At 36.9% G+C, this 27,636-nt stretch overlaps 1 protein-coding gene across 1 annotated transcript in view; it reads left to right on the top strand.

Annotated features, from left to right (window-relative positions):
* COL25A1 (collagen type XXV alpha 1 chain) overlaps nt 1-27,636 on the top strand; it is a 291,973-nt gene that overhangs the window by 161,117 nt on the left and 103,220 nt on the right. The window contains exons 6-7 of the mRNA XM_058803801.1: nt 11,506-11,532; nt 16,247-16,264. Coding sequence (XP_058659784.1) covers nt 11,506-11,532; nt 16,247-16,264 — 45 coding nt within the window. The remainder of the gene's footprint in view (nt 1-11,505; nt 11,533-16,246; nt 16,265-27,636) is intronic.

Below are 27,636 nucleotides of genomic sequence, written 5' to 3'. Positions count from 1 at the left end.
ACTGGGCCCCACACTGGACAGCATCACTCAGTAATCACACAAAAATTATTTGGCCTAGTGTTTGTCACGCTTAATAGGGTTTTCAGCTCTGTAGGTGTGGATTCCTTTTTCAAGGCCAGGAGTTAGCCGGTAGATCAATGCCTTTAAGTACTTTTTCCTCCATTATGGGTATCTTGAGATGAGCATATTTAGGGTGTAACTTTGCCTCTTGAACTACAGGGAAAATTCTAGGCTGTTTTTTGGACTGTTCTTACTGTCATTTTTTCACCTTTCTAGCTGTGCCTATTGAAATCAAGATTAGTTAAAGACATTTCTAAAAGCAAACACAGTTGTTTGGAAGGAAGGATGCACACAAGCATTATAAAATATCAGTTGGAAGGTTTTTCCATGACTGTGTAGGATACAGATCATAATTCACCCTCAGAAAATGGTTTTGAGATATTTTTTGTTGTTGTTTATGTTTTGTTGGTTCCCTCTCCCTGCCCACCCAGTTTATCTTTAGGTAAAGCAGTTAAGATTCATTATTTTTGCTAGTATTGAGAAAGTACTATAAAGTAGTGACAATCTAACAGAGAACTATTGAGTTAAAAATTCTTTTTAGATTATTTTGTACATTTTCATGATGGCTGCTCCCAGTGTAAATGAGAGGAATTTAGCTCTTTGCTGCTTTGACTCATGAAAAACTGTCATGGGCATGAGCACTCATGAGTTTGATGTAGAAATCAGTTTCTTTCTTCAGCATGATATTCTAACGAAAATAAACTGGTGTTGTTGGAAGGCTAAAATTCTAGCAAGTGAATAAGCCTAGGGAAAATTTAGAAATTTTCAGAAGTTGCACTATTTCTCTGTAACAGTTCTTCATTTTATAGATCAATTACAGCTAAGAAAAGCCAAATTTTAAGGGTAGATTGTTCTACTTCTCTGTACACAGACTTTTGTGAAACAGGAGTTGTATCACTATACTGGACTTAAGCTCTGTTTTAATTCAGTAGTACTAATTATGTACACTGAGATTATAGATTCCAGCAATTGGAATGATCTTAGTTTGCTACTTTAGTTTCACAGGTTGATATTAATAATGGTACAGTTTTTTTATGGGTGAGAGGGAACATTGAAAGAAAGTACTCCAAAAGAACCAAGAGTAGCATGCACCAGTTCAATAACTTTTGTTATGCATAATGTATTATTTGCATTCCTACTCATTGAGAAAGTGCAACTGTAGCTTCCTTTTTTAATAGGAAAAAGGCACAAGTCAGGCCTGTGGTTTTCGTTCTGGTACTCTGACTGATTAGCCAGTCTCCGAAGAGAAAATTACCTCAACATTTCCACTTCCAGCTGTGTGGATCAATTATCCTGATTTTTTCTAATCCACTCTGAATACTAGGTCTCTGCCCTTAGGGCATGTTAAGTATAATCTGGTATTGCCATCATGTCCAAATTTTTTCTCCCTAGATGGGAATGTGAAGAACTTTTTTTCTTTTTTTTTAAAGCTGTCATCAGCTTCTTCCAAAATCTTTTTATAGTCTTGAAAAAAACCAGTTATGTCAGAAGAAAGTAACGAATTTAAATAAACGAATGAGTTTGGTAAATGGTTGGAGATTTTAAGTTGTTACATTGAACTACATTCTGCCTTTGGATTCACCTGCTCAGCTCTGGTGGACTTCATTTTAACTTGCATAATTTGACTGAAACTAGGAAATAGCTGAGAGGAGTGTATGACTTGCTGGAGTATGGCTCAGAAAGGCACAGGTATAGCATACTTGGATTTTAAAGTTTTCTTGGCTGGGGGGTAGCCCCTGTTATGTTGTAGGTCAGATTTCAGGAACTTTTGCTTCCCTGGTTAAATGTTTTGTTGGTTGAATTTGCTTGTTTCTGTGCAGCACTTGTCAAGGAAGGAAGGAAGATTTCTCTTTGTGCAATGAGGCTATACTTGGAGTTTAAAGGGCATTTAGAATCCAAGTAGTCCAGTGTTTTGTGTGGCAGGCCATTAGGACTGAGGTCTTAGATTGATGGCACAGGGTACTAAGATGGTAAGTGAGTTACTGTGCAGCTCCCCAGTTAATATATCTAATAAAAGCACAAACTTGGAAATAAAGCTGCTGCATGCCTGTCTGAGCACTTCACGGGCTTAATGATTTTGTTTTCGAAGTCACAGTAATAGAAGTTCCTTATGGAAACTGATGGTGATTTGTGTGAAATTTCTTTTTTCAAGAACCAGACATAATCTTTTCTTGCAAATTCTTTTCTTTGCTACATCCCTCTTTCCTTGTTAAACTGGGGAAATAGAGCAGGTGGTGCATCATTAAAAAATATATAGGGAATTGTTTCTGAAGAAAGAGTGAAAAAAATCTATATTGCATCCCTGAATTCTGCTTTATTTCTGTGATTGGAATAATCTTTGTAAGTGTGCTTCCTGTGGTTTTTTCCATGATGCTTTATGCGTTTCGAGAATTTACTGATTCCAAGTTATTTTGGAGGTGGCATAGGTTGTATACAGCACCAACCATTAACAAGTGATTTAGGTATAATACAGTTAGAACAACTGGAGTGTCTTTACATTAGCTGCATGAATATTAGTGCCTTTTAAATCTCATTGGCAAATGCCAGAAGTATCTGAATAGACTTGCATGTAGGGAATTTTATTTTCCAGTATTTGACCACATATGGCAGTCCATAGCTGAAAGCACCTGCTTTGCAGTTTTAAGTTTTAATGTAGTGTATCTGCATAAGTTTTTTTCCTTATCCTGGAATTCTTCAAACAAATCTTTCTTCAACCTCATGTTAGTTGAAAGAGATTGGGGTTTTATCTTTGGTGAATTTATTTCCATTTCAAATGCTTCAGTACCTTGGCTATTATTTTTGTTCTCTTTTAAACCCTTTGTTGTAACTGCTCTCTTTTATGGAGATGTATCCACTCTAGTTGACGTTCTTCATTGCAACTCAAATGAGAAGTGTCTGTGGCAGCTGTATTTTTTCTTAATTCCCTGAGGGACTCATTCAGAATATTTGCCTCTATAGGCAGATAAAAGGAGCATGATGGTAGGATTCTTTGGTGCTAATGAAGCAAAAGTAGTTTCATGTTCCTGCTCCTGAGTTTGTCAATCTTCAAAAGCTGATGTTCCACTGAGGCAAGGTGAAAAAATTGGTCTCTGAAGGTTACATTCATATGATACTGTGTTATGTACCCACAATATTTTTATTTTTACTTAATATACCTTATTCCCCCTAAAAAGAAAAGATATGTAGGAGCCGATAAACAGGTTGACTGAAAGAAGTGAAAGGGATTTTTTTTTTTCCCACATTCTCTAAATCCATCAAAACACAGGTAATAAGAAAGATTGTTATTTAAGAGGGTTTCAGTAAGCAAATGAATTTGCTTCCATGGTGGTGTGAGGAGACGCATTCTTCAGAATTATTCCAGAAGAACAAAAATCTAATTCATCAAAGTCACCATACCACAGCTGTTACAACAATCTATCTCCTACTGAAGGCTAGCCAGCTAATTTTTGAGAAGTGACATTTTTCACAGTTTATTGTTTTCTCATCAACATGGCAGCAGCCACATCAAATACAATCACCCAGTGATGTTGGCATTGATGAATTAGCCATGTGCTTTCTATTTACAATACAGGAGTTTCAATTTCTTTGGGTGAAAGAGAAGTTTTAGGTAGAATGTAGGAGTTTTCTCTCTGGTCCGTGTGAATGTTTTCCATGTTCAAGTACTTGTTAAGCTATGCTGGAATTCAGTAGCATAACTGAGTATTTTTACAGAAACACACAGTTCTGCAAAACTTCACTAGACTGTTTCAATGGATTATGGATGGGTGAAGCATTTTGGCTCCATTCTTTACCATGGCTTGAACTATGTTGCTCTTACTCTTTCTGGGGTCAACAGTAGTTACCCTCTGCAGTAATTTGTCATACAGATATGACTGTGTGAATGTAGTAGATGCTGGTAAGAGGCTTAGGCTACAAGGAGGAAAACTGTCTGGAAATAATCTTCTTGCTAGTCTGATGTATGAAGACAACAGAGGTACTCCACCATTTGGGATTCACACTCATATAGGGCCCCTTGTTTAATATATACTTGCAACAGCTACAGTGTTGGCCATGATAAACAGAAGCATGTCCACCCACAGTGTTTGAGGAGACAAAGTTCCTTCCAGCTTGGATCTGTCCAGCTCTTTCTCATGATTCTTATACATATGAATTTCAGCAGCAAGAGCAGCCATAGTGCTGAGATACTCAAAAAATGCATCTGCACCACAAGAAACTGCCTTTCAGATCTCCAGCATAAACTATAGAAATAAAAAGTATCTTGGCAATTGTTTTTCATCTGTGAAACATGCTTTTGTAAAGCTGTGGCTATAATTTTTCTTGCACAGAACTCTTTGTGCTCCCTTATTGTTACCATATGCTGAGCATTTTTGCAGTTCAGCCACTCCCTGAATAGCCAAACTCTGAACAATTTCTTTTGTTCTTTAACTTGCTTACTTCTAGACATAACCAGTCTATCTTATAATTGCCAAGGAGCTATTAAGAGTATTCAGACTGCAGGTAGGGCTCTCAGCTGAGAGTCTTGCAGTGTAGAGTTATGTTGCTTCAAGAAGTTTAGGGAATGGTACCTGGCACTTCTGGTTTACTTTGGAATATTTAAAACCGTTCCTCATCTTTCATCTTACTCCATTATTGATAATTTCCATCACCTAATTTAGGTTAATATGGACACTAGAGTCACTTAATGAAATTCATGGCTTCAGGTCACGTGTCCATTTGTTTCTTTTAATTCAAAGTACCTAAAAAATATGGAAAAAGCAAACATCTTCTTTCACATCACAAGATCAGCAAAATATGTGTTAGCTGCCACTTTTCCTCAGCAGATAACTATTAACATTGGCATATTGCTTTACATGTGCATGCTGCATATTTCTCTGCACTAAAGGCCCTGCACTTGACAGGTGGATTAAAATGTAAATTTGAATAACTTCTGGTTATGTTCAGGAATTGAAGTCTAATACTTAGAACCCAGTTTCAGCATGGTGTAACTTTTCTGGTTGATGGAGCCTTAGTCGTGGTGCTGCAGTTCATCACTCTCCTGGTTTTATCAGGACGTGGCTTCCAGGACTCTTCTGTGCTGCCCATGGTATGCTTAGGGAAACTTGTTGGTTTGATAAAGGCGATCTTGTAGGAGTTTTTTACATAAGAGAGTTGATACATGGCTTGCAAACAAGTGAGAAATGGTTGGGATTGCAGGATAGTTCTATCAAGGTATTAAGAAAGCCTTTCCATGAGAATGAAATCAGTGATGTGTTTTCAGGAGGGTTTGTAGTTCAGATCTTGGATGATTCATTTTGCACCAGTGTTTTGAATGAGTCTAGGAAAAAACAAGGTGTTTCTGAAGGCTGAATGTGATCAAGCCTCTAGTAGTTAGGATGGAGATACATAAGTTTCTGATCAAGAAAATCAAGCACACACAGTATTTTGTTTTTAAAGAAACTAATTTCATTTAGACCTCTACATCTCTACCTCAGAACACAGTTATACTTTGCAATCTCCAGGTGATGATCCATCTAGCTGAATTTTATGTCTCAGGTAGTAACTGATACAAACTGCTTGAGGGAAGAATTCTGGAAACTCTGAAATTGGCTTTGTTGGAAGAGCCTTGTAGTGCTTCATTTATCATTGTCAGTAATTTTTATTTTTGCAGTAAAGGGGTTTTGGAGAGGCTCAGCTCATCTTTCTTGTACTCTTTTAGTCTGTTCTTTTTACAGTAAATTTTTCTCCTGCCCAAACGATCTGGATTTTTTTTTTTTGTTTGGTTGGAGTTTTTCTCAGTAATAACCTGACTGCTGGGCAGAGAGACTTGTTGCAGGATGATTTAGTGCACTTTTCTTTTCTCACACATGGAGCAAGTGACTTCTGTGCCTGGACTATTGTGTCCCACTGATCTTAACAGTAATCATTTTCAGTTGTTGAAAAAGAAGCAATAATATTTCATCAGTAGAAGAGATTTAGCTTGTTGATGATCTTAACTGTGTTCATTGTTCACATAGCTCTAAAGCAAAATTTCACTAAAGAGGAATTTCATCAGACTTGCTAGGAATTATATATCCTTCCTAGGAATACTGTATTAAATCTAGTAAAGTCATCCTTGGTAAGCCTGTAATTAAACAAAGGGGAAAAAAGAAAGAAATACATCCTTTAAACAAAGAAAGAAATGAATCATTTTAATAGTATCATGATGAGGAAACCTGACAGTGGTGGTTTTTTTGACTTTTATCAATCCAAAATTGAAATGGGTGTTTTGAAAAGGCAGTGTGTCATCTTTCACCTCACCGGAGCCTAGATGGGATGATGTGCAAATCTGCAGCTTGGGACAGATTCTCTTTTTTTTCCCCTCCACACAGGTATTTTCAAGCTCAGTCTGACATAGTAACTGGCATGCAGCTCATACAGCTGCTGTGAAGCTGAAGTGTACTTTCTCCTGAATCTCAATTGTGTGTGTGTTAACATGAGAGATTTTCAGGCACGTGCAAGTAACAATCTAATAATTGCATTTATACTAGATAGTTTATAAATGTGAAAAAATTTAGTCACATAATTTTGTCAGGATATGAGTTTCTGATTTCCTAAAGAACCAAATCAAAACGAACAAAAGATCAAATAAAAAAACACCTGTATATAGAATGTGGGTTTTAGCTTACAAAAAAAGGAATCGTATCTGTTTTCTGCATATTATTTGTCCTGACTCACAACTCAGTGTTCTGTTGAGTATTCCTGAATTGAAAAAGATCACTGAAGTATAAGTGGAGAAGTTAAGAGTAAGAAGATAATCCATACCTCCTTCTTTTTCTTTGCTTGAAGGATTCTTCTGTTGCACTGTAAATTTCAACATCTGATTTACTTTTTCAGTGAGAAATTTCTGAAGAAATTATTATCACATTAGATCTACTTTAAGTAATAACATTTGCCATCTATTTGACAGAAGCTCTCCAAAGGTTTCTGATGCACCTGCTTACACAGTCACTTTCTAACAAAAACTCTAAAATCCTTAAAATTTTTACCTGCAGAGTAACAAAAAAGCAAAAAGATATTGCTTAAATAGAAAACAGCTACTTTAGTGAAGCACTAAACATTTTTCTTTGAGAGACATCCTATTTTCAGTATTCTTGAGGAGTGGAAGCTACTTTGTGCAAACCAGCCTGAAATGCCACTCATACTCTCCTACCTCCCATGTGTTGTCTTTGTCCATAATTGGGTTACTAGACAGGTAGTTAAGTGCTAAGTAAATAGTTGGGTACTACTTGAAAAAAAAGAAATCTACTGTACAAACAACTTTTGAGGGTTCTGAGGGGAAAAACAGATGCATGTAAGAGTGTAAGTAAATAGTGTCATGGTTTAAACCCAGTTGGCAACTCAGCACCCACACGGCCACTCAAACTCCCCTGGTGGGATGGGGGAGAGATTTGGAACACTAAAGTGAGAAAACCTGTAGGTTGAGGCAAGGACAGTTTAATAGTTAAAGTAAAAGGTGTGCACACAAGCCAAGCAAAACAAGGAATTAACTCACTACTTTCCATGGGTGGGCAGGCATTCTGTTATCTGTGGGAGAGCATAGGTCCATCACACCTAGTGTTATCTGGGAAGACAAAGGCCATCACTGTGAATGTAAGCTTTCTTCCTTTTTGTGCCTCCTTCTCTACCTTCTACCTCCAGCTTTATGCTCTGAGCATGATGCACTGTGGTGTGGAATATCCCTTGGATCAGCTGGGATCAGCTGTCCCAGCTGTGTCTCCTCCCAACTCCCCACATCCCCATTCCCCTCTCTGTTGGGGTGGGCTGAGAGGCTGAAAAGGCTTTGATGCTACATAAGCACTGCTCAGCTCTCACTGAAACATCTCTATATTATCAACACCATTTTCAGCAGAAGTACAAAACACAGCCCTACATGAGCTGCTGCAAAGAAATTTAACTCTGTTCCAGCAAAAATTGCTGCATCCAGCCCTAGCATACATTTAAAAGTGGTAGTGGAAACCTAGAGGGGAAACGCACAGTCCAGAAGAAACACTTTTAGTACCATCTGTACTATCTGCAGTAAGTGAAAAAATACTTAGTGTACATGTGTTGTCTGAACCTAGTCATCCAGTTCTTCATGATTCATTGTCTTGTCTAATTTTTTAAACTGCACTACAGGGATTGTGTTAGGGAAGACCATATATTTGGTACTTCTAGACAAAAATTACTTGTTAATCTGTAGTGGCAGTTACGTTATAGAAAGTAGTTTGATCTACGTAGCATGGCTCTGAAGACATTGAGGGTTAAGTCAAAGACAGACTTTGGCTTGAATTCTTTCTCTAAAAATTAATGAAAAAATTAAATTTTTCTTATTTCAAGACAACTACTTGGAATTCCAGTGCAATCTTGTAATGAATTTCAATAAATATTGTCATATATAGGGTTTTTCTCAGTGCATCCTGAAGCAACATCATGTACTATTTCAACTCATCTTTGTCATCAAGCCTGTATTTTTTGTGGATATTCTAATCTTTTATATTTTTTTAAAAAGTGCTTTCTCTCTCTTTCTAACACTAGAAAGAAGTAATTGAGGAAAGAAGGAAAGAAATTGCCTGTTTGACTGTTAAAGAGTCAGTATTTTTATAATGAAGGAATAGTATTCTGTTTCACAGTATTTTTTCCTTCTGGAAGGCAGTGTGTCTCAAGACAGTTTTGCTTTCTTCCTGTATTCTACAAAGCAAATCCCAGAAGACCTTTTGAGATGTCAGACCAAATAGCCCTGGTAAAAATGGAGTCATGGGAGAAATACCTATTATTTTCTATTCCTGTAGAGAAGCAGATGCTTCTCTACAGTCTGCTGGGAATTTCTGAATCTTCTTTCAGAGACTCTTCAAGATGCTACATACAGTCCTTTAATTCAAGTACAGGAGCTATGTAGCGTGGATAAAGAGCAGGCAAAAATCCAATAGTAGTTTTAAAACACCTACCATTGTAAAGAAGCACAAATAGTATTTCTTTTTCCTATGATAAAGAAACATTCCCTAAAAACAGTGCTTATATTGACAATACAATCACTAAGGCAGGTGTGAGAGCTGTTGAATGGTCCCTGCAAACCAGTTTAACCCCCTTCCTTCCTTCTGCAAATACTTGCATGATCATTGTCTGCATTCATTCATCATAAGAGTATTTAAATCTTTTGGGCTAAGCTTACTGTGGACCTAACAGTTAAACTTATCTGCTGTCCCATGAAGCCCTGAGAGGAACTTTATATGCGTACCACAACCTTGCTGTTGAGTGTTTTACTGATAATATCTCTAGCTTGTTTTCCAGAAGTAAAGTTATTCATAGCCAGAGTTTAGCTCAGCCTTTGTTTCTGTACCTGCAGCAGACTGTGTGTGTAAATATTACTAGGTAAATATCCTGTAGTACCCAGTGCTAGAAAAAATCTGGGATAACTAATAACTTGGAAATGCCTTAATTTTGGGGGTGTATAGAACTGTATTTAGAAATTTGCTAAATGATTATGAGAAAATTAGTAAGTGTTACATATGTGCTGCATGTGTGGAATCAAGAGGCACAGAGGAAACCTAGTAATAAAAGCTCTACCATTTTAATCCACTGGATAGTGTTGCTTTCTTCTTCCTTGCTACCAGGGAAAGACTCATCAGAGATGACATCTGAAAGATAGTGTAGGTTGTTCCAGCAGTCACAAAGTTCCCTAGGATGTCAGCACATAAATAAGGCAGTGGTCATGCAGACAGCCAGGATACTGATGACCTGTTTTGCACTCTCAGCATGTCACCCACTCATGATGTGACAGGAAACCCCAGCGAGGGCTGGCGGGAAAGTGAGATAAGGCATTTTGTTCCCACAGGGCTCCCCAGACCCAGTAACTTGTTATTGGATCTGACAAGTAGGTTGGTGCACAGGCTTCTTACAAAGCCAATACTGTACCAAAAATAATGAGCTTGACAATGTGTGCATCCAACTGATGTCCCTGTTCATGTTAAGTATGTCTGGAATTTTTGGCATAGTTCAGGATCTAGGGTGGGAGAAGACAGATACTTAGGGAACTTACTAGATGATATGGCCGCAGTTTTTCATAGTGCTTATTGTTTTCTTGATAGCTTGTGGAACTAGCTCTATATATGTCTACCTACATGTAGTACATATTATTATTTATTAGTGATAGTATAGAAGGTATGAATATACACTCCTGGATGAAGTAGTCACCAGAACCCCTGCAGACGTGATTAGTCTAAACTTTTACAGTGATTGTTGGCACACAAGCCAAAACAGTGCTTAGGAAGGGGGCTAAATGCAGCAAGGATAAAATAGATCAACATAAACCCTGCAAATATGTTATGTGCTCTCTCCACAGCAGCAGTGATCCAAATGTAGCAGTGTGAGCAGTCAGCCCTAAGGGGCTGTATGTTTAGGAGGGGCAGACTGGAGAGGGTGTCTGTGAAGCTCCAGGGAGAAAGTATGAATGTATTTAAGCGAAAGCTTCTTTTCAGCAGACACAAAATAGTGTCCCATTTGCATAGGGCAAACACCTGAGAGCTCATGATTTCAGCTTAAAACATTAATTTAAGGGCCGAAAAAGCTGCCATACTTTGCCTGCTCTTATTCCATTGCCAGTGAAAGTTTACCTGACTGCTCATTGTCAGAAGAGACAGCAAATAAACATCACATTTAAAATAATTCCAGCTTTCTTTAGCCCTCTTCTCTCTCCTCTGATCACCTAAACAAGGAAGTTGATACAAGACCAATTACTCAGTTACAGCAGTATACATCCACTTTAAATCCTTTGTATAATTTGCGTTCATATAACTGCAACTAACTTCTGGATTCTTAAGAAAATAAGTAACTTGCAAAGTACTAGAGAGGAAAATTCCATGTTTCCCAAGGGAAAAAAAAGAGAAAGTGGGGTAAGGTACAGGACTTCTCAGAGAAGGTGTATGTGGAAATCTTTAGTATCCCTGCGGATACTAAGGGATACACGCGGATGGTGTGAGCTAAAGTTTCTTATTAACAATAGTTTCTATAATGTTAATTTAAATACAGATTAGTTATAAGATTTTATTTTGCAACCACATAAATCAGCTAAGTAGCTGTTTTCTGTTATTTAAAGAAATAACAAATAAAATAATAAAGCAAGATGCATTATTTCATATGTTTGGTTATGTTGGACCACTGTGATTTGCCAGACTAACAATTCCTTCATTGCATGTTGAACCTGTCTTTTGTTAAACATCAGCTATTGCCTGGCTACTTTCCACCACGCTGTTTTTATTAATCCTTAGGTCTGCTTCATTTGTTGTTTCTTTTCTATGCCTTCATTCTCAAAACGTATTGCATTTAGCTGCTGACACAGTTACTCGTCTTCTAAAGTACACAGTATTCCCCAAGTCTGTTTTTTTTTCCCCTCATCTTCAGTGTTACTCTGATTTAACTGTTCCATTTTGTTTTGACTTTTGATTATCCCAGGGTCCGATTGGTATGGATGGAAAGCTGGTAGGTGATTTGTTCAAAACCAGTGTAATTTAGGTCTCTCACATATTCCCCTCTTTGCTTTTTGTAATTTCTTATGCTGAAATGTATATTAGTCAAATACTGGCTTCCTTCAGCATAACTTAGCATAGCAGTAGTAATCCAGTAGCATGGATGTTTAACAGGTTGCTGAAAAGCCACTTCAGTCTTTTATGTCTATGCAAGGAAATGGAGGTCAGCCCTGCTCTTCCTCTTCACTTTTCATTTTCTGTCTGAATTAAATTGGAAGGCAGATGTTCCTCCTTGGCTGCTCTGTCCAAGGGTAGTTTGGTGGTGCCTTTCAAACAGCAGGATATCACTTCTGACTACATTTCTGTGACTCCTCCTTCTTTCAAAAATTCTTATGTTTTAATTTCTGTGCCTGGATTGTGTTGGCTGATTAAATCCAAACAGCCTCATGTACATAATAAATGCATTTGTGTGATATTCTAGATATTCATTACGGGTCTGCTGCTTGAATTAAGTTAGAAATAACATTTAATTTATACAGTGCATTTGTTAATGGATTGTACTTGTGTGTATATTTGTATAACTCTATGTTTAGATGTATAAGCCTGGAAGTTTATGTTCCCAGCTCTTTAAAGATTAACACCATGGCAAAGGTGTGAAAATCCAATTTTGGCACTTTCTCTTGCTGTTCCTTTCACTCTCTCTCTTTTCTCCCTTCCCAGGGCACCCCTTTTCAGTGATACCCTGGATACCTATTTTCTTTTTTATCCTTTTACTTACTACAAGCTCCATTTCCTTTGCAAGCTCAAATTGTTAACTTGCAGTGTCAGCTTTCATTTTCTCCTCTTTCTTTGCTCTTTGAGGTTTCTTTCTACTTTTAAGTAACTTGTCTGTAAAAGTAACTTGCTTGCAAATGCAGTCAATAAGCTTTTTCTTTAATCTCTTTTAGGGGATTGATAATTTACCTGTTGACTTTAGTTACACCATGGACTTTTTTTCTTTTTCTTTTAATATAATTTATATATCAGCAGCTTATATTGATTTCAATTTCTAGGAAGGGATTAACTGTCAACAGTAGAAGACCTTCCATCATGGCAATTAGAATAGGTTGCCAAATCCCTTTGTTTGCCTCCAAATAGTGTATTAAGCCAGCAAATAGGAATATAGAAGGGAAAATGGTTCTGGAGATTTTACTGAAACCATGAGATATTATGCAGCTATACCCACTGCAGTAATTTAGATTAAAAAAAAAAATAAATAAAAAGCAGCATTCAGTTGGGATAATCAAGTATATGAGCAATAGTCCAGGGTTCAAAGCAGCAGCCCTCAAAATGCACCCAACCAGTCAGTGGTGGTGGGACTGATCCCTAAATGCCTGCAAAGACTGCAATTAGTTGGTAGCTAGAATCAATGAATCAATTTTAGAGTATGTAACAGATTCAAATAGATATTCATTAGACAAAATCAGAGTAATGCTGACTTTTCAGTCTTGAACAGTGTTTTCTCCCTGTTGGTTATCTAAAATTTAGAGAAAGACTTACAGCTAAAACATTTTAATCCACAAGGGACATGAACTGGGGGCGATTTATGCAGCAGTGAACCAGACTGATATCATTCAGCAGTCCTGAGGCCATTTTGGGAACACAAGCAGATAAATTGAGATTGAGGTTGCTCCAATGAGTTATGATATCAGATTGAATTCATGTTAGAGGGTTTTTAATGAACACCAAAGTAACTCCAGGAACTTTATTCCTGACCCTTTCACAACATACAAAAAGGAGAGATTATTAAAATTAATAGCCCCTTTTTTGTGTCCCACACTTTGAATTGCTGTTGTGTGACAATAACCCTTTACCATTAAAAATGTCAGTGTTGTGATGCTTTTCTACCCATACCTTTGTAAGAAGAGATGATGAGTTCCATGATTCAGTGCTTGCTGCACCCTCTGGGTAGTGTCACTTACTGGATTGCTTTTGAGAAGGGAAAATTCTACTGTAACTGCAGTGGATAGTAGGGCAAGGAGTAGATAAGACTTCTCAGAAATATTGAAGGATTAGGAACCGTTGTAAAAACCAGAAAATAATTACCTTCACTAATGTAAATTTCCTTTCATGCGGAATGAGCTAGCAGCCAAGGGGTTAAAATCATTCTGCTTTTGAGTACTTTTGTATTCAGCATCTGCATTTATAGCTTAATGCAGGGTAATTTTTATATTGCCAGCATGTATAAACAAAGAGTAATGCAGTGATTATATTCCCCGATATCTCATAGAGTTTTCTGTCTACTTGAAAAAATGTTGTCCTATAAAAATTCATTTTCCAGCTTTTTCTGTATTGGAGACTGTATTGAAATAAGAGAATTATAAATGCTCAGTACCAGAAAGGCAAAGTGATGATGCTGTTGAGAGTAGAAAACACTTTTGTGGGAGCATGACTGCAAACCTCACCTCATATTCAATTCAGGATGTGTTTGTGTTATGTGTGTATGTCTCTTGTATCATACATATAGCATGTACCATGTGGACCCTTAGCAGCCTCTATGTCTTAGATGAAGGAAAGAAAGTCAATTTTCAAATCTCATTGTTGAAATATATATGCACATATTCAGTTTATTTGCTTTCTAGAGCTTCAAATCAACTCTTTGTTGAAACGTTTTGGTAATTTCAGATCTTCCTTTAAGTTTGGGCTTTTAAACATATATATATATATATATATATATATATATATATATATGTTGGAGACAGCCTTTAATGATCTGGTCAAAATCTATTGCAACTTTAGATACTTTTGTGAGCAAATGTGTTCTGAATTCTGTGTATAAAGTTTGCAGGCACAGACCTCAGTTTAGGTAATTTATACAATTTTATTGTACTGGCTGCCCAGTACTGCATCTATAAGCAATTCCTGATGATTTTAAGATCAAGTATAACATAAAATAGCTTAAAACCTGCTGTGAGGGGAAGATTGAGGTAATATATGAGTGCTGAGGAGTCTCAATCATATTCATTAACCCAGCATGATGTGTAATTTCATCGAGCTCACCAACTCAGAAAGTTTTAGCTAATACTTGAACTGCCAACCTCAGCCAGTAAGTTTGGGTTTTATATTCTCTATGGTGCAGTTTTGTTCTAAGGAATGAATAGAAAACTGCAACATCCCCAACAAGGAATACTTTATGCTGCATTCAGTGTAAAGATTAGATAGCCACAATAATTTTGTATTTTACTATTATTCCTCTGTAATGTGATTCCATATATTTAAAAAAATAATTTAAAACCTTTGTGTGCATTTAAATACCATTTTATTTTGGTTTTTATTGGCACAAGAAGTTTTATTAGTTACTATAAAAAGCATTTCTTCATTTGCTTTTTGTGTTGATAATGGTTCCCAGTTGAAATGCTTCTGCCTCCCACCCCATCTAAAATTGCCCAGAATCACAGGATAGTTGAAGTTGGAAGGGACCTCTGGAGGTCATCTGGTGTAACCTCTCTGCTCGAGTAGAGCTGTCTCAAGCAGTTTGCCCAGGATCATGTCTAGATGGTTTTTGAGTGTCTTCAAGAATGGAAACTCCACAATCTCCCATGGTCCCATGCTTGGTTAACAGTAAAAGAGTATTTCCTGATGTTCAAACAGATAAGCTTCAGTTCTCTTTAAAAGTACCTCCCAGCTGAAGTGGTTTTATATGATTTAAAAGAAGTCTCCATGTTCAGTTTCTGTCAACAAAAGGAAACATAGTCTCAGTTTAACTGAAGTATTATTTTAGTTGTCATAGAACACCAGAGGCTAAGGTAGCCCTAGGCATTTAAAGGAATTCTCTGAGGAGAAATATGAAGTTATTTTTCTCTGTCTTACATTGTCTTGGTCATGTTGTTTATAGTCACAGCTACTGTACTGTTTGCTAAAATAATTCTGCTTCATGCAAGTAATTTCTGTGAAGGGCACTAAAATAATTCATGACTTTCATTGGCTTTTCTGGTGTAGGGAAATTAGGGATAGGAATTCTGCTCTGTATGGGCTTGCAGCAAGAAGAAATACAGTTCCCCAGTGTGCAAAGGGTGCCTCTCCACTTGTCCAGGGGTGATCTAAAGGGGATGTTGATAAATAAGAGAGAGGAAATGTATCAGCTGGCTTCTTGGATTGACTGACAAAAGCTCATCTTAGACCTTCCACAATTGCTGGTTTAAATCGGGGTTTATACTCACTTAAAATGATGGTGCCTCTAGCAATGGCAAAAAGACTGCTGTTTGTCCAGCAGTGTGTTCCTCCAGTTTTGAGACTTGGTTCATTCAACAAGCAGTAGTAGTAAATAATTAGCACCTCCTTGAGGTATGGAGGGGAGCCATAATAAAGAAATGAAAGAGCAAACAACCCATAATACCTGCTCTGAATCAACTCAGCACCTCTGGCTTCTTTCTCGCTTGAGAACTGTCAATTAAGTCCTCCTATCATTTCCAAATTGTTAATGATATCTAAAATAAGAAGTTTCTCAAATGCAGCTTTGATATGTTATTGTAATTTATTTCTAGAATCAGTTTGTTGCAAGAAAGTTCATCAGTTTGAATTAAAACACTCAAATTCAATATCAACTTGAGTCCAAAATCTGACTTCAATGCAGTCACTGTATATTTTGTTAGCTCCTTATTAGAGAGAACTGTAACTATTTTCTACTATTTAAAGAGTTCATCCTTGTCATAACTTTCCATAATCTTTTGTTTTTCTTGTTTTTTCAGGGTCAGCCTGGTCCTCAAGTAAGTGACATCTTATTTTCTTACATTAGTAACAGTTAAATAAAGGGCCCACTGAGCTCAGGTTGTCTACAAAGTATTTTACTTTATTTTTTGATCCTACTGTAGTAAGATAGAAACTGATAACCCTTGCATAATTCTGTAAGAAAAATATTTCCCAAGAGAGAAACATGCCCCCCACATATGGTTAAGTTCCCTCAGCTGTCTGACCAGATGGTGGGGTTAACAACATAATACTGAATAGAGCAAATCTCCAAACTATGGCTTGAAACTTTGCCACCAAACTTTAAAGCAAGATAAAATAACTTAGCAAATGTGTAGCAAATGTAATACTTCAACTGCTTATTAATCACATGCTAATAATGTTGCTATAATCCAGGCAGCCCTCAGTTATTTTAAATATTGCACTGCTAGCTGTTTTGATTAATTAGATACACTGTTTTGAATTAGTTCTGCTTTATTTAAGAATAGTAGAACTTTGTTTGTGAGCTGTAATTGAAGATGTGGAAATCTAGGGACCTAACTTCAGTTCTAAGGAAGAAATAGAGCAGCAAAAAGGAAACATTACATATAGCAAAAATGAAATGTGAATTATTTGAGTGTTATAAAAAATATGGAAGAGCAAGGAAATATGAAAAACAAATAAATTACCAAGCCAGTACCAATGCCATACTTAATGAAATCAGTTGAGAAACTCAGGTTTTTTGTATGCTCCGTATGCTTTGTGGGAAGTAAGCTTTGGTCTGTGGAACTGTCTTAGCACAATTTAGTTGCCCAAACCAGGATTTCTATAAGAGTCTTTTGTATTTCAGAATCATAATTGAAAGTTAGAGCTTTACCACCATATTGACTGGTAATTTTTTAAAGATTTTCATTATGAGACACAAGCATTTATTTTAGATTTTTTAGTTTCTAAACATCATTTTCTGTTGAAAGACATACTGATTTACAAACCCTTAAATCACTTGGTCTAAATGCACAGTATCCTTGCAGTGCCAGGCTCCATTTAACAGAACTGTGTAAGAAATCCATACCATACTGGAGATGACCACTGCCCATGGCACTAATATTTCACAATAGGCTCTTGATGTATGGACTATACAGAGAGCTATCTTCAGGCTCTGTACTGATGAAGAGAGACTGTAATTCTGTGTGGCACTGTAGCTCTAAACAAGTAGCTCTGTTGAAGACCTGAGGCTGATTCTGGAGCCTGTGGGCTGCCCTCCAGTTGATGTTAACTTGTGCTGCCACCCGTGTCCTTTCCTTCTGGGTTTGGACTCTCACCTTCCATATTTCAGTTGCTTAGAGAGTGTCTCTTGCCTAATGCTTGTAAACAGCTGCTCAGTCTTTGGAGCTCACATCTCTACGTGAAACGCCCTGGGATAGCTGTAGGCAAGGAACCACGTGGAGATGGCAGCATTCAGCACTGTTTCAAGGGCAGAAAGGCAGAGAAATCTCATCAGGGTGTAAGAGAAGTGAGGTGCAAGCTGAAGAAAAAACCCTCTAAAAATGTCCCCCATATTGTTTTGAGAGAGTATTCTTATTGTTAACTTCAGTAATTCCTTCCAGTGGAAATGCTCACCTCTGAGTCATCACCATTGTCCTCAGCAACATGTACCATTATCCTTAATAATGCCTTTTCCTCCTTTTCAGCTCAAGATGCTCTTATTGTGTCAGGAGGATATGTGTGTAATCAGTCATTTTGACTGGCTGATTGAGTCCAGGAATAATTCTTTTGGGAGCACTGGTGAGGAAGACATAAGGGCATGAAACAGAGTCATGTTCAGCTTTACATTAAGATGCCTAAACCCAGAAGCTTGTGTTGTGTAGGTGTTGACCTATGAGGTGTCTAACCTTCACTGGCTGCCTGGCAGTCAGTGGAGGTTAAGCCAATATTCAGTGCACCTAGAAACCTGCTCAGCTCATGGCAGGTTGGGCTCAGTTACATTGTCTGCATTCAGGCATTTGTTGCTGTGTGAATTGATCCAGCGTCTCTGGCCTCAGCCACTGGCTGTTTTATGTACGGGCTGGAGTCTGTGCTGGGCTGTGGTTGTAGCTGTCAGTCACAGGCAGCTGTCTTGGATACCTAGGGAATCTCTCACATGACACTCGCTGTGCACATTTGTACCTCCTCATTCCAGATTCTGACTGTAGGCAGCTACTGAACCAGATAACCCTTCTGAATGCTGAATTGCTTTCTAGCCAGTGTTGACATCTGCAACTCTCAGGCAACTACAGGCAGGCTGTACATTTAGAAGTTTATCCCCTTAAACTGAAACTCAGATCCAGATAACTTGGTGAAACAGCATTTTTTAAATATTAAAAGTGGAGTTTTTAAATATTGGAAGATGTGGTTGAAAATCTCAAGACTTTTAAAAATCAAAAGTATCCAGGGAAAACAGAATTCATTCCCATACAGATAAAATAAATCAAAACCCCTTGGCATGTCATTAAGTAATGCAGAAATTCCAGCCTATTCTGACTGTCTGCAATTTCTCTGATCTTAACTGCGTCTCTGAGAAACTCAAAATTTAAAGTATTGATCAGTTTGGTTACTAAGTAAAGTCTTCATGGCTTCAAAGAACAAAATTTTTATGCTGATTGGAGAAGCATTTAGGAAGTTTCTGGTGTCCTAGCCATGCAAGTCCATGCTAAGGTGAGGGATAAATTCTAATAATTTCTATACTTGCTGTTTTATTTATCTCTGTTCTTTTACATTATGGTTTTATAAAGTACATACTGTATTCACCTAACACACACATAATTGCTGGGCACATCCTCCTATCATTTTCATTTTTTTACTGCTTATTTTCTTCAAGATAAAGATAATTTTTCACAATATAATTTTGCTTCACATTTTCCCATTTTAAGTAACAACAAGCTTAATTACAACTTACAGGCAGTTTGTTTTTTTTTTCCAGAAGAAGCTTATGGTTTTGTTGCATCTCTGAAAAGTAACAATAAAAAACTAAAGAATTTCTAGCCTAATCTTTAAAAAAATAAAGTCTCTTCTTATGATTTTGGTTTTCTGTTAGAAAGAAAGCTATTTTAAATACCATATAAGCTGTGTTCTTCTTTAGAAGAGCAAGTAATAAAATCTTTAATATTTTTGCTGAAATTAAATTCTGACTCTTGAGTGACCCAAAAAAACCCCTTGCCTTTTCTTATCTGGAATATAAATATGTATTTAGATTAGCTTCAGCCATGAGGGGTTCTTCTCGCAGTAAATCTATACAACCCAATTCTGCCCATACTTTCTCTTTTTAAATAATAGAAGTATTCCTGCTTGTCAGAGAACAAAGTTTAGCTTCTAGTCTAATGTTAGTTCTGTAATACATGTGCTATCTGGGTAAAGAGAGAATGCTGACTATTTTAAACTTTTTTTTGTTGTTCAGAGGTAAGGTTCATGTAAATAGTAGAAGCCATGCATTTAATATCATGGTGAAGGAAGAAAAAACAATCCTTTAAAAAAATTTTGCAGAACTAAAACTATTAAAGACTGTAAGTGTGGGGTAGGGGTGGTGTTTTGCTTGACTTGGTCTCAGCCAGCCAACTGTTTCCTTCTTTGGGGCAGTATCCTCTCCCTGGCCCATCTCTAGCCCAACATGCTTTGTCTCTCATGTCAGCACACATGAGCACTCTCTGTGTGGGACTTTGACATACAGCAGCCTCACAGATGCTTCTCTTTCTCTTTGGTAGCTGTCCAAGTCTGCATTAAAAATGGACAAAGTGTTAATGATTGATACTTGTTTTCATGAGATTCTTGTTTTCCTTTGTGTGGGACATCCATGGACGTGATGTAGTAACAGCCTGAAATTTCCCAGTGCCTGGTGCATGATAAAGGTTTCCATAGCAATTCCAGCGACAAATGTATGTGTGTCTTTTTTTTCACCATCAAGCATCAGGGTATGTGACTGCAGTATTTTTAATTTCTGATGACAGAGATTCTGATTCATGGTTAAACTGGCTGTTACTGGCTTGTGCTGTCAACAGTGCTGGTGGGAACCATTTTAGCTTGTAGTTTTCTGGTTTTTGTCAAAGGACAGAGAAACATAGCAGGCCATAGACACTAGTTTTGAGTGGATTTGGAAGGCAGCTGTCTAGGGAAGATATTTATCACTTCCTAGAGAGCACTGTGATCGTAAGGACACTTCTAGATGTTAGAACAGAGTATCTGACAGTAGGAAGGATGGTAAAGGGGGTGTATGAACAAAATGTGTTTTAATTCCTGTTGAGCTTCCCTTTCAGTTTTGGTAGTTTTGGATAGCCATCTGCATTCCACAACCTGTCCAATATTGCTCTCAGTGCATGCCATTCAATAGTGGGGCAGTTGATAACATCAAGTGATTGTGTGTGTTTTCATGGCTTTTTAGGCTATGGGCAAGGTACATAATGTCCTATTGACCATTGCGGCAGAGTGGCCTCTGCCTGTCGGGTTGGTAGAGTTGGACATGTTTATTTTGTTCTGATCACCATGAATTGAGGTGTCAACTCCACATTCCTTTTTTTCTAGCAGTTTCCTGTCATGAATATCTCAAGACTCTTTACTTCCATGGAGAGTGGGGGACGGAGGCAAGAAATTCACTTAGGAAAGACAAAATCAGCCAAAGACTGTAGCAATAGTTCACTTTCAGATACACAGTGCAGAGAAGTTACTGTTCCTGGGAGAATTCCAGTGCTTGTACCCAGGCCATCAGCTGTTCTGACTGTGGAGAATGATCTCGTGGGGTATTTCTCCTAGAAACTCATACCCTATGCTCCTTTTTAAACTTCTGCAGAATTGTATTACTCAGCCTGATTACACAAATGCTGATCTGCTTTTGAGTTACAAGTTGTAGGTCAAATTTTGCTGTCAAACTTCAACAATTAGTTTATTAACATTAGGTAGTAACTTGTAAAAGTCTTTTTCCTACTTTCTTTGTACAAATAATAAAGATAAATCCTTTATGCCTTTGCTGCTAATAACAATTTACTGTAAATTATGAGATCAAAAATTAATCTGAGGGCATCACGTAAATAAACAAACTTGTACTGTTTCATATGTCTTTAAGCAGGCAGAGCTTGAGTTTAGTTGGCATTTTCCTTTCTTAAATGGTAAGAGCATTTGTGAACACCATTGAAATTGTGAGAACTTTTTAGGAAACAGCCCATATTGATTTGTGAACAAGAAGAAACAAATGCCATTTTCATGGCTTTTCATTTTATGTTAGTCGCTAAAAGGAACCACATCAAAGAATATTAAGAGAAGAAATCATGCTCAAAACTTCATTTGCCATATACATAAGTGTTTATGGCACAAAAGAAGCCAGAAATGTGTCTTCTCAGAAGGAGATTGTGCATTTAATTGTTTTTAAGTGTGATGCTTTCTCAGCTTCATATGTCATAAAATAGAAGTTAATTTTGTTAAAAGGCATTTACAACAACAATGAGCACTTCCAAATATAAAACACTTCAGTTTCCCTTGGTAGACTAGGGGCACATGTGTAAACCAGAAGAGCAGTGGATAGTAAATGGTTTTCTTGGCTATGCAGACAGTACTAGTGTAAGTAAGAGGATTCTTTGGTTACTAAAGAAGAGAGCACAGAATTGGAGATTTAGGGGAAAATTGTTCTGAACTATCTGTTGTACCAACACTAAGGAAGTGCTACACATAATTTAAAAAGGCAGAGCAGAGTAAAACTTCCAATCATCAACAAAGAAATTCTTTTAAAATTTTATACTATGCTCTGCTTTCAACATGTTTTTTTTTTTTTGTCTTTCCCCACCCTTTTGTCAGGAATTGCAAAGGAGCCTCTAATGGCAGATTGATGACTTCCCTACAGTACCCTGCTAAGTGGACTAAGTTGGAGATAATTAGACTTTTTAGAGCTCTGCTCATCAGGCTCTGTCAGACACCAGGAGGAGGCCAGACTCCTACCACAACTGTGCTACTGTGTTCTTTTACTTGCTCTGGCAGGCAAGCTTTTGAGTTACAATTTCAGTAACTATCTGGTGCTGAAATGGGATGTTCAGATGTTCCACAGCATTTTCTGAAACAGATAATTTATTTCTTATTTTCTTGGTTGATTCAGAAAGTATCAAACTTGAATTTTGTTAACTTTACAATTACAATTCAGTCTAGGTTTTGATTTTCTACAAACAGAAAAAGTAAGGATATTAATTCTACAAAATTCTGTGAAAAGGGTTCCTCATGCAACATAATTATCAGCTCTGGATGTGCTTGTAAAATAAATTCTGCTCCTTTTAGGGTGGCTTCTTTTTCTGAATCTGCAGATCTCCTTTGGGAATAGCTGTATGCAAAAGATAAAGAAAGCTTGGAAGATGGGCTTAGAAAACAGTTTGATGCAAAACTTTTAGAAGTTGATCTCCTCATTTCATAGTTCACATAGCAACAATTTATGATACCATTAGTCTGAAAAAACAAGCCCTGAAATTAGACGATACATAAAACTAATATTTAAAACTCTAAAAGAAAATATGCATGAGATCTTTCTATTTGTAGGATGTTACCAACTTTTCTTCATCATAGCATCATTAATTTTTTAAAAGAATTGTGTTTGTTTTCATAAAATAAACATGAAGATGTGATTCACTTGTTACATATGCCAGTATAAATGTGATGGGGAATCACACATTAGCATTCCATCTATTCATCTAGAAGTTCCAGCTGTCACCAGGGCATAGTAGATCTTCTAGCAGAAAGTGAGAAACTGTGAAGCAAAAATTACTTGCAAGCCTTAATTTGGTAAACCTTTGCTTAGCTTAACAGAGTACATATGAGTACAAAAAACCAATTACAAACTTAGTATTGTAGTTCCATTATGACATTACAAAGGGTTGTCAAAACATAATTAAGGACTCTGAAATATTTCTTGTATTCCTAAATAATTTCTTTATCAAACGACATTCATATTTTCTTCCTTATTCTACATATGGCAAAAATACACTCGTGTGTTCTGTGTTCTATTAGGGATTATGTCAAAGCAACATATTGAACTGTGTTCAGGAATATTATATAGTATTTTACTATCCTGCTGCACATGTTTTTAATTTGATATTAAACTCATGCTGGCTTATTATTTTTAGTGATCTTCATGCTGTATTTTAGCTTTGAAATCCAGTTCAATTTGTTGCAGATTCCAGTAGTTTCACTAGCTTTATTAAAAAAAAAAAATAGGAGGTGTAAAAACGTGTATTTCATCAAGTTCATTGTGACTTGAACATAATGCTGTGATGTCTAAGACATTAGTCTTCTGCAAGGTTTTCAAAATATCAGAGTTCCTTTGAAAGCCATTATCATTTCAGAGGCTGGTGATGCTTTGTGTTAGATGCTTGAAAGTCCTGTAAACTTGAGCAGACCTGGGAGATTTGGATTTCAGGCTGGTAGAGGAAACCTTCAAAATTTATATTTCCCTTTTTAAAGTGACACTCCTGTGAACTGAAATTTTACTTGAAGCAAATTGATGGGTTAGTAGAAATGCTTTAGGTTTTTTTATATTGACTTGATTCTGGCAATAAGAGCTGTGCTGATATGTTACTCTTTCCTATAAGTATGGGTCAAGTTTCAAGAAGGAAGAAAAAGGCAGAAAATGCAGCAGTTACTTTCATTGGAGTATTTTGTGTATTGCCAGTGGTGTTACTATTGAGTACAGCATGGAAGTGTCCATTCTGTTTGTGGGCTTTGATCCAGATTGCCAATTTCAAAAATGCTTTGTCTGTAGGATACAACACTGTAGGATTTCCTAATATAGTTTTTTACTGAGATCCATGAGTAATATTCAGCTGTGAGCTGCTGAGAAATATGTAAGAGAATCACGTATTTTCAGAAACACAATCCAGCTATATTGCCCAGTATGTCTGCCAGTGATCATTTGCCAAAAAGAATGAATATCCATTTAAGTATAAATATACATATGTGTTTAATTTCCCCTGAAGATGTTCTGAATTTTGTAGTCCATACTCTTAATCTTCAGGAGAAAACAGTTTTGTTTTTAATAAACTTTATGTTGTCTTAAATTCCTTCCTGTATAAAGATGTTTCCAGCCTTATAGGTTACAAGAATATATTCAGTCATCTCACTTTTACATATGTCTGCATATAAATATATGTGTATGTTTGGAGTTGATATAAAAATTCGTCTGCATTTATCTGGTGTTCCATCTTGAACTTCACAAATCTGAACAGTTGTCAAAATACCTCTATGAAACACATCATTGTAGTTTTCCCCTTTGCAGATAAGGGAATTGGTGACAATAAATGAAAGATTTAGTTCTTGTGTTTATCTTTAGTTCTATTGTTTACTTAATGTAACATAAATATTATTTTATATGCTTTTTTTGTGCTTTTCTTTCTGTACATTATTTGACATTAAATAAGTTAATTTGACTAAGGATTGACACATCCCCATCAAGACTAGAGTTGTGAATTAGTGTCAAGCTTTGCCTCTTTCAGCAATGCCTTGTACCTGGAATAGTTCGGAAACACTTGTGGTAACCTAATACTTGCAGGTCACTTCAGGTGGGTTTGTGCGATGTAGTTTTTATCATTACATTTGTCAGACAGTTCTTGTGAAATGGAGCCCATGAACCGTTCTTGTGAAATGGAGCCCACGCACAGGAACAATTTAAGGGACTACAGAACTTGCAAGGGGTCATAGGAAAGAAAGAAGAGTAAGATTATCAGAGGAATGTAGTATTTTTCTAAAATAGATTCTTCCCAAGCCTTAGCATACCCTGAAGTTTAAAAAGTTACCTGGTTTCTGAAATAATCCCATTGCTCTTAATCTGTGGGTGCCTCAGAAGCCTTTCTACCCCTGGTGCTATTTTTTACATGGCTGTGGCTTTATACTACTATATTACTGCCATTTTCTTTTAACCATTCATGATTTAAGTAATCTAACACACATCTTTCACAGTAGCATTTTACAGTAGCATTTGCAGACAACACCAAAGGAGTATCTAAATCTTTCTTTGATGTTCTACTACCCTGAATGAGAAAATAACTCCTGTACTGAATAACAACATTTGGAAAGGAATAAAACAGTGTATAGACAGTATGCCTTGCCTTTGAAATACTGAGTGAAACTCAGAGCATTGCTACTGAAGCTGGTGTGGAGTCATCATAGTAAATGGAGAAATTAAATTGGCCTTCCCTATTTCAAAGTCTGTGTTAAAATCCTCCGGCTGAAAATACATGTTATCTGTAAAACCTGTTATACAGATGTGAGCTGTTTACATAAGTTCAGCCTTTATTACTTTATAAATTTGCCTTGATATGATAGCAGGTAGAGGCCAAAATTCTTCAAAAACCCACCTGGTTTTAAACCAGCCCTTATTTCAGATAGGTGAACAGAAAGGATTTTTTTTTTTTTGAATTTCAATCATCTGTTACTGTGTAGTTACTGCTTTCTTGTAGAGCTGGACCGTGTGCAGCATCTGTTAATGAAGGACATAAATCTCCTAGACACAGCTGCTGGTCAAAGGAGGATCTGCCTGGTAGATTCTTGGATGCTGTTTCATCACAGAGTAGAAATGCAGACAGCAAAGTTGAAATATCCAAAAGGCTAGGGAGCTTGGAAGATGTATTTTGATGTCCATGGGTACTGCTCCTGTAGGTAGTGAGTGGCAGTGGTGAATTTCCATTGCTCTGGAACTCCCCCATTCCCTTGCTTTCGTCCTTTGTCTTTTTCCTTCAAAATAGCTGAAGTTCAGCCTACCATCCTCATCAGAAAGGTTCTTTTAAGTAAGAAAAAAAAAAAATAAATATATTAAATGAGCAAAGGGCACTGCCATTTCACCTGAATGATCTACCAGGGAAACACCAGAGGTGTTAGAATTACAAAAGCCACCATGCAAGTTTTAGGGTAAAAATAGCTGAAACATTAGAATATGAACTACTGTTTCTGGAAATAAAAGAAGTTGTTAACTCCCAGTGAGGAGCTTTTTCTTACTAAAGTTTTAGGAATAAATGAGAGAATTGGCCTGTCAATAAAAATCTACCAAAGGAAGTATAAAAACTACTTATTTAATGGTCAAGTTGGAGTGGCTCCTGCTCGTTGCAGGGGGGATGGACTAAATGACCTTTAAATCCTTCCAACCCCAACTGTTTGGTGATTCTAAGATAGCATGTGATGCTTTTGCAAGTCTCAGGTGGACATCTAATGAGACAGGGATCTGCTGGAGGATGGGTGGAAGAGTAGGAAGCCTCAACCAATCTGTATCAAAAATGTCTCATTTGTGAAATGTTTTATAAACCAAATATTGAACACTGAAGCTGATACTATGTTATAATTAAAAATATTGTTAAAAATCATAGATTGAACTCCAAAAAATCCTGAGACTGCAGTGGAAATAGCAAATACAATAGTAGTTATAATAGAAAAAAGCCTTCCTGTTCAGTCTGCTGTCTGAATTTTGGTTCTGTAGGGCCCAAATCAGTTGTGTTTTATTATGTCTTCCTGCAGTTCTGAGTTCCAGCCAAACATTTTTGTGTTTCTGTGATTTTGAAGTAACAAAGATTGTGTTTGTATCTTCTTCACAATCTTCCTTCCTTCCTTTTATTGAAATCAGAAGGTCTGGTTTTTTTTAATAACATGATAGATAGAGCAATATTAGGTTTTTTAATTTGTACTTTTATGTCCTGTTTTACTAATTTACAAGAATGGCATTTCCTTTGTGGTGTGGATTCTTTTGGTTGTTTTTTTTGGTTTTTTTTTGTTTTTTGGGGTTTTTTTACAGTATTGCATCAATTCTCTAACATTATTAGTGAATTTTTATTTATCTGACAAGTAGGAGAACTGGAAGGTGCATTGTGGACAAGGGAACGAGGGCCAAGATTCAGGAAATACAAATTACAGTGCACTGAGCAGTAAGTGATAGTCAGAAGGCTTTTGACTTTACCAAAGCCATTTTCTTTTCTTTGGGAATGGGCCAGTTTTTTCTGCCACCATATAACTGGTCTTACTGTCACATACAGCAGCTACTTAACTCACAAGAAACGTAAAGATTCGAATCATAATGTTTACTTAAATTAATTTGTGGAATTAGTAAAGCTGATCCTTGTTTCTTCATGCTCAGGCAATGGGTACATAGTCACATACCCTCTGTACCATAGAATCTTTGCAGGGCTGTTGGTGCTGCTTTGTAGGCTTTTAAAGAAAAATGTTGTATTTGTCTGTAGAAGGAAGGGTGAGGAGGAAAGGACAGTCTTACTGATTAATCAAAGAAAGAATGTCAGAGAAAGGAAGAGGAGATCCCCTTTAGCAGGTTCTTGCCTGGGACACTATGCCTTGTGCCTTTTCCTGGGTACTGGATTAGTGAGTTAGCAGCGACCCTTCTGCAGCTTCCAGTGTGAGCTACTGGTTTTTGTGAGCAGCA

Source organism: Ammospiza caudacuta, chromosome 4 (genome assembly GCF_027887145.1).
Source record: "Ammospiza caudacuta isolate bAmmCau1 chromosome 4, bAmmCau1.pri, whole genome shotgun sequence".
NCBI classification, from domain to species: domain Eukaryota; kingdom Metazoa; phylum Chordata; class Aves; order Passeriformes; family Passerellidae; genus Ammospiza; species Ammospiza caudacuta.
The sequence above is the reverse complement of the archived record's forward strand: the minus strand, read 5'-3'. Positions and strand labels throughout refer to the sequence as shown.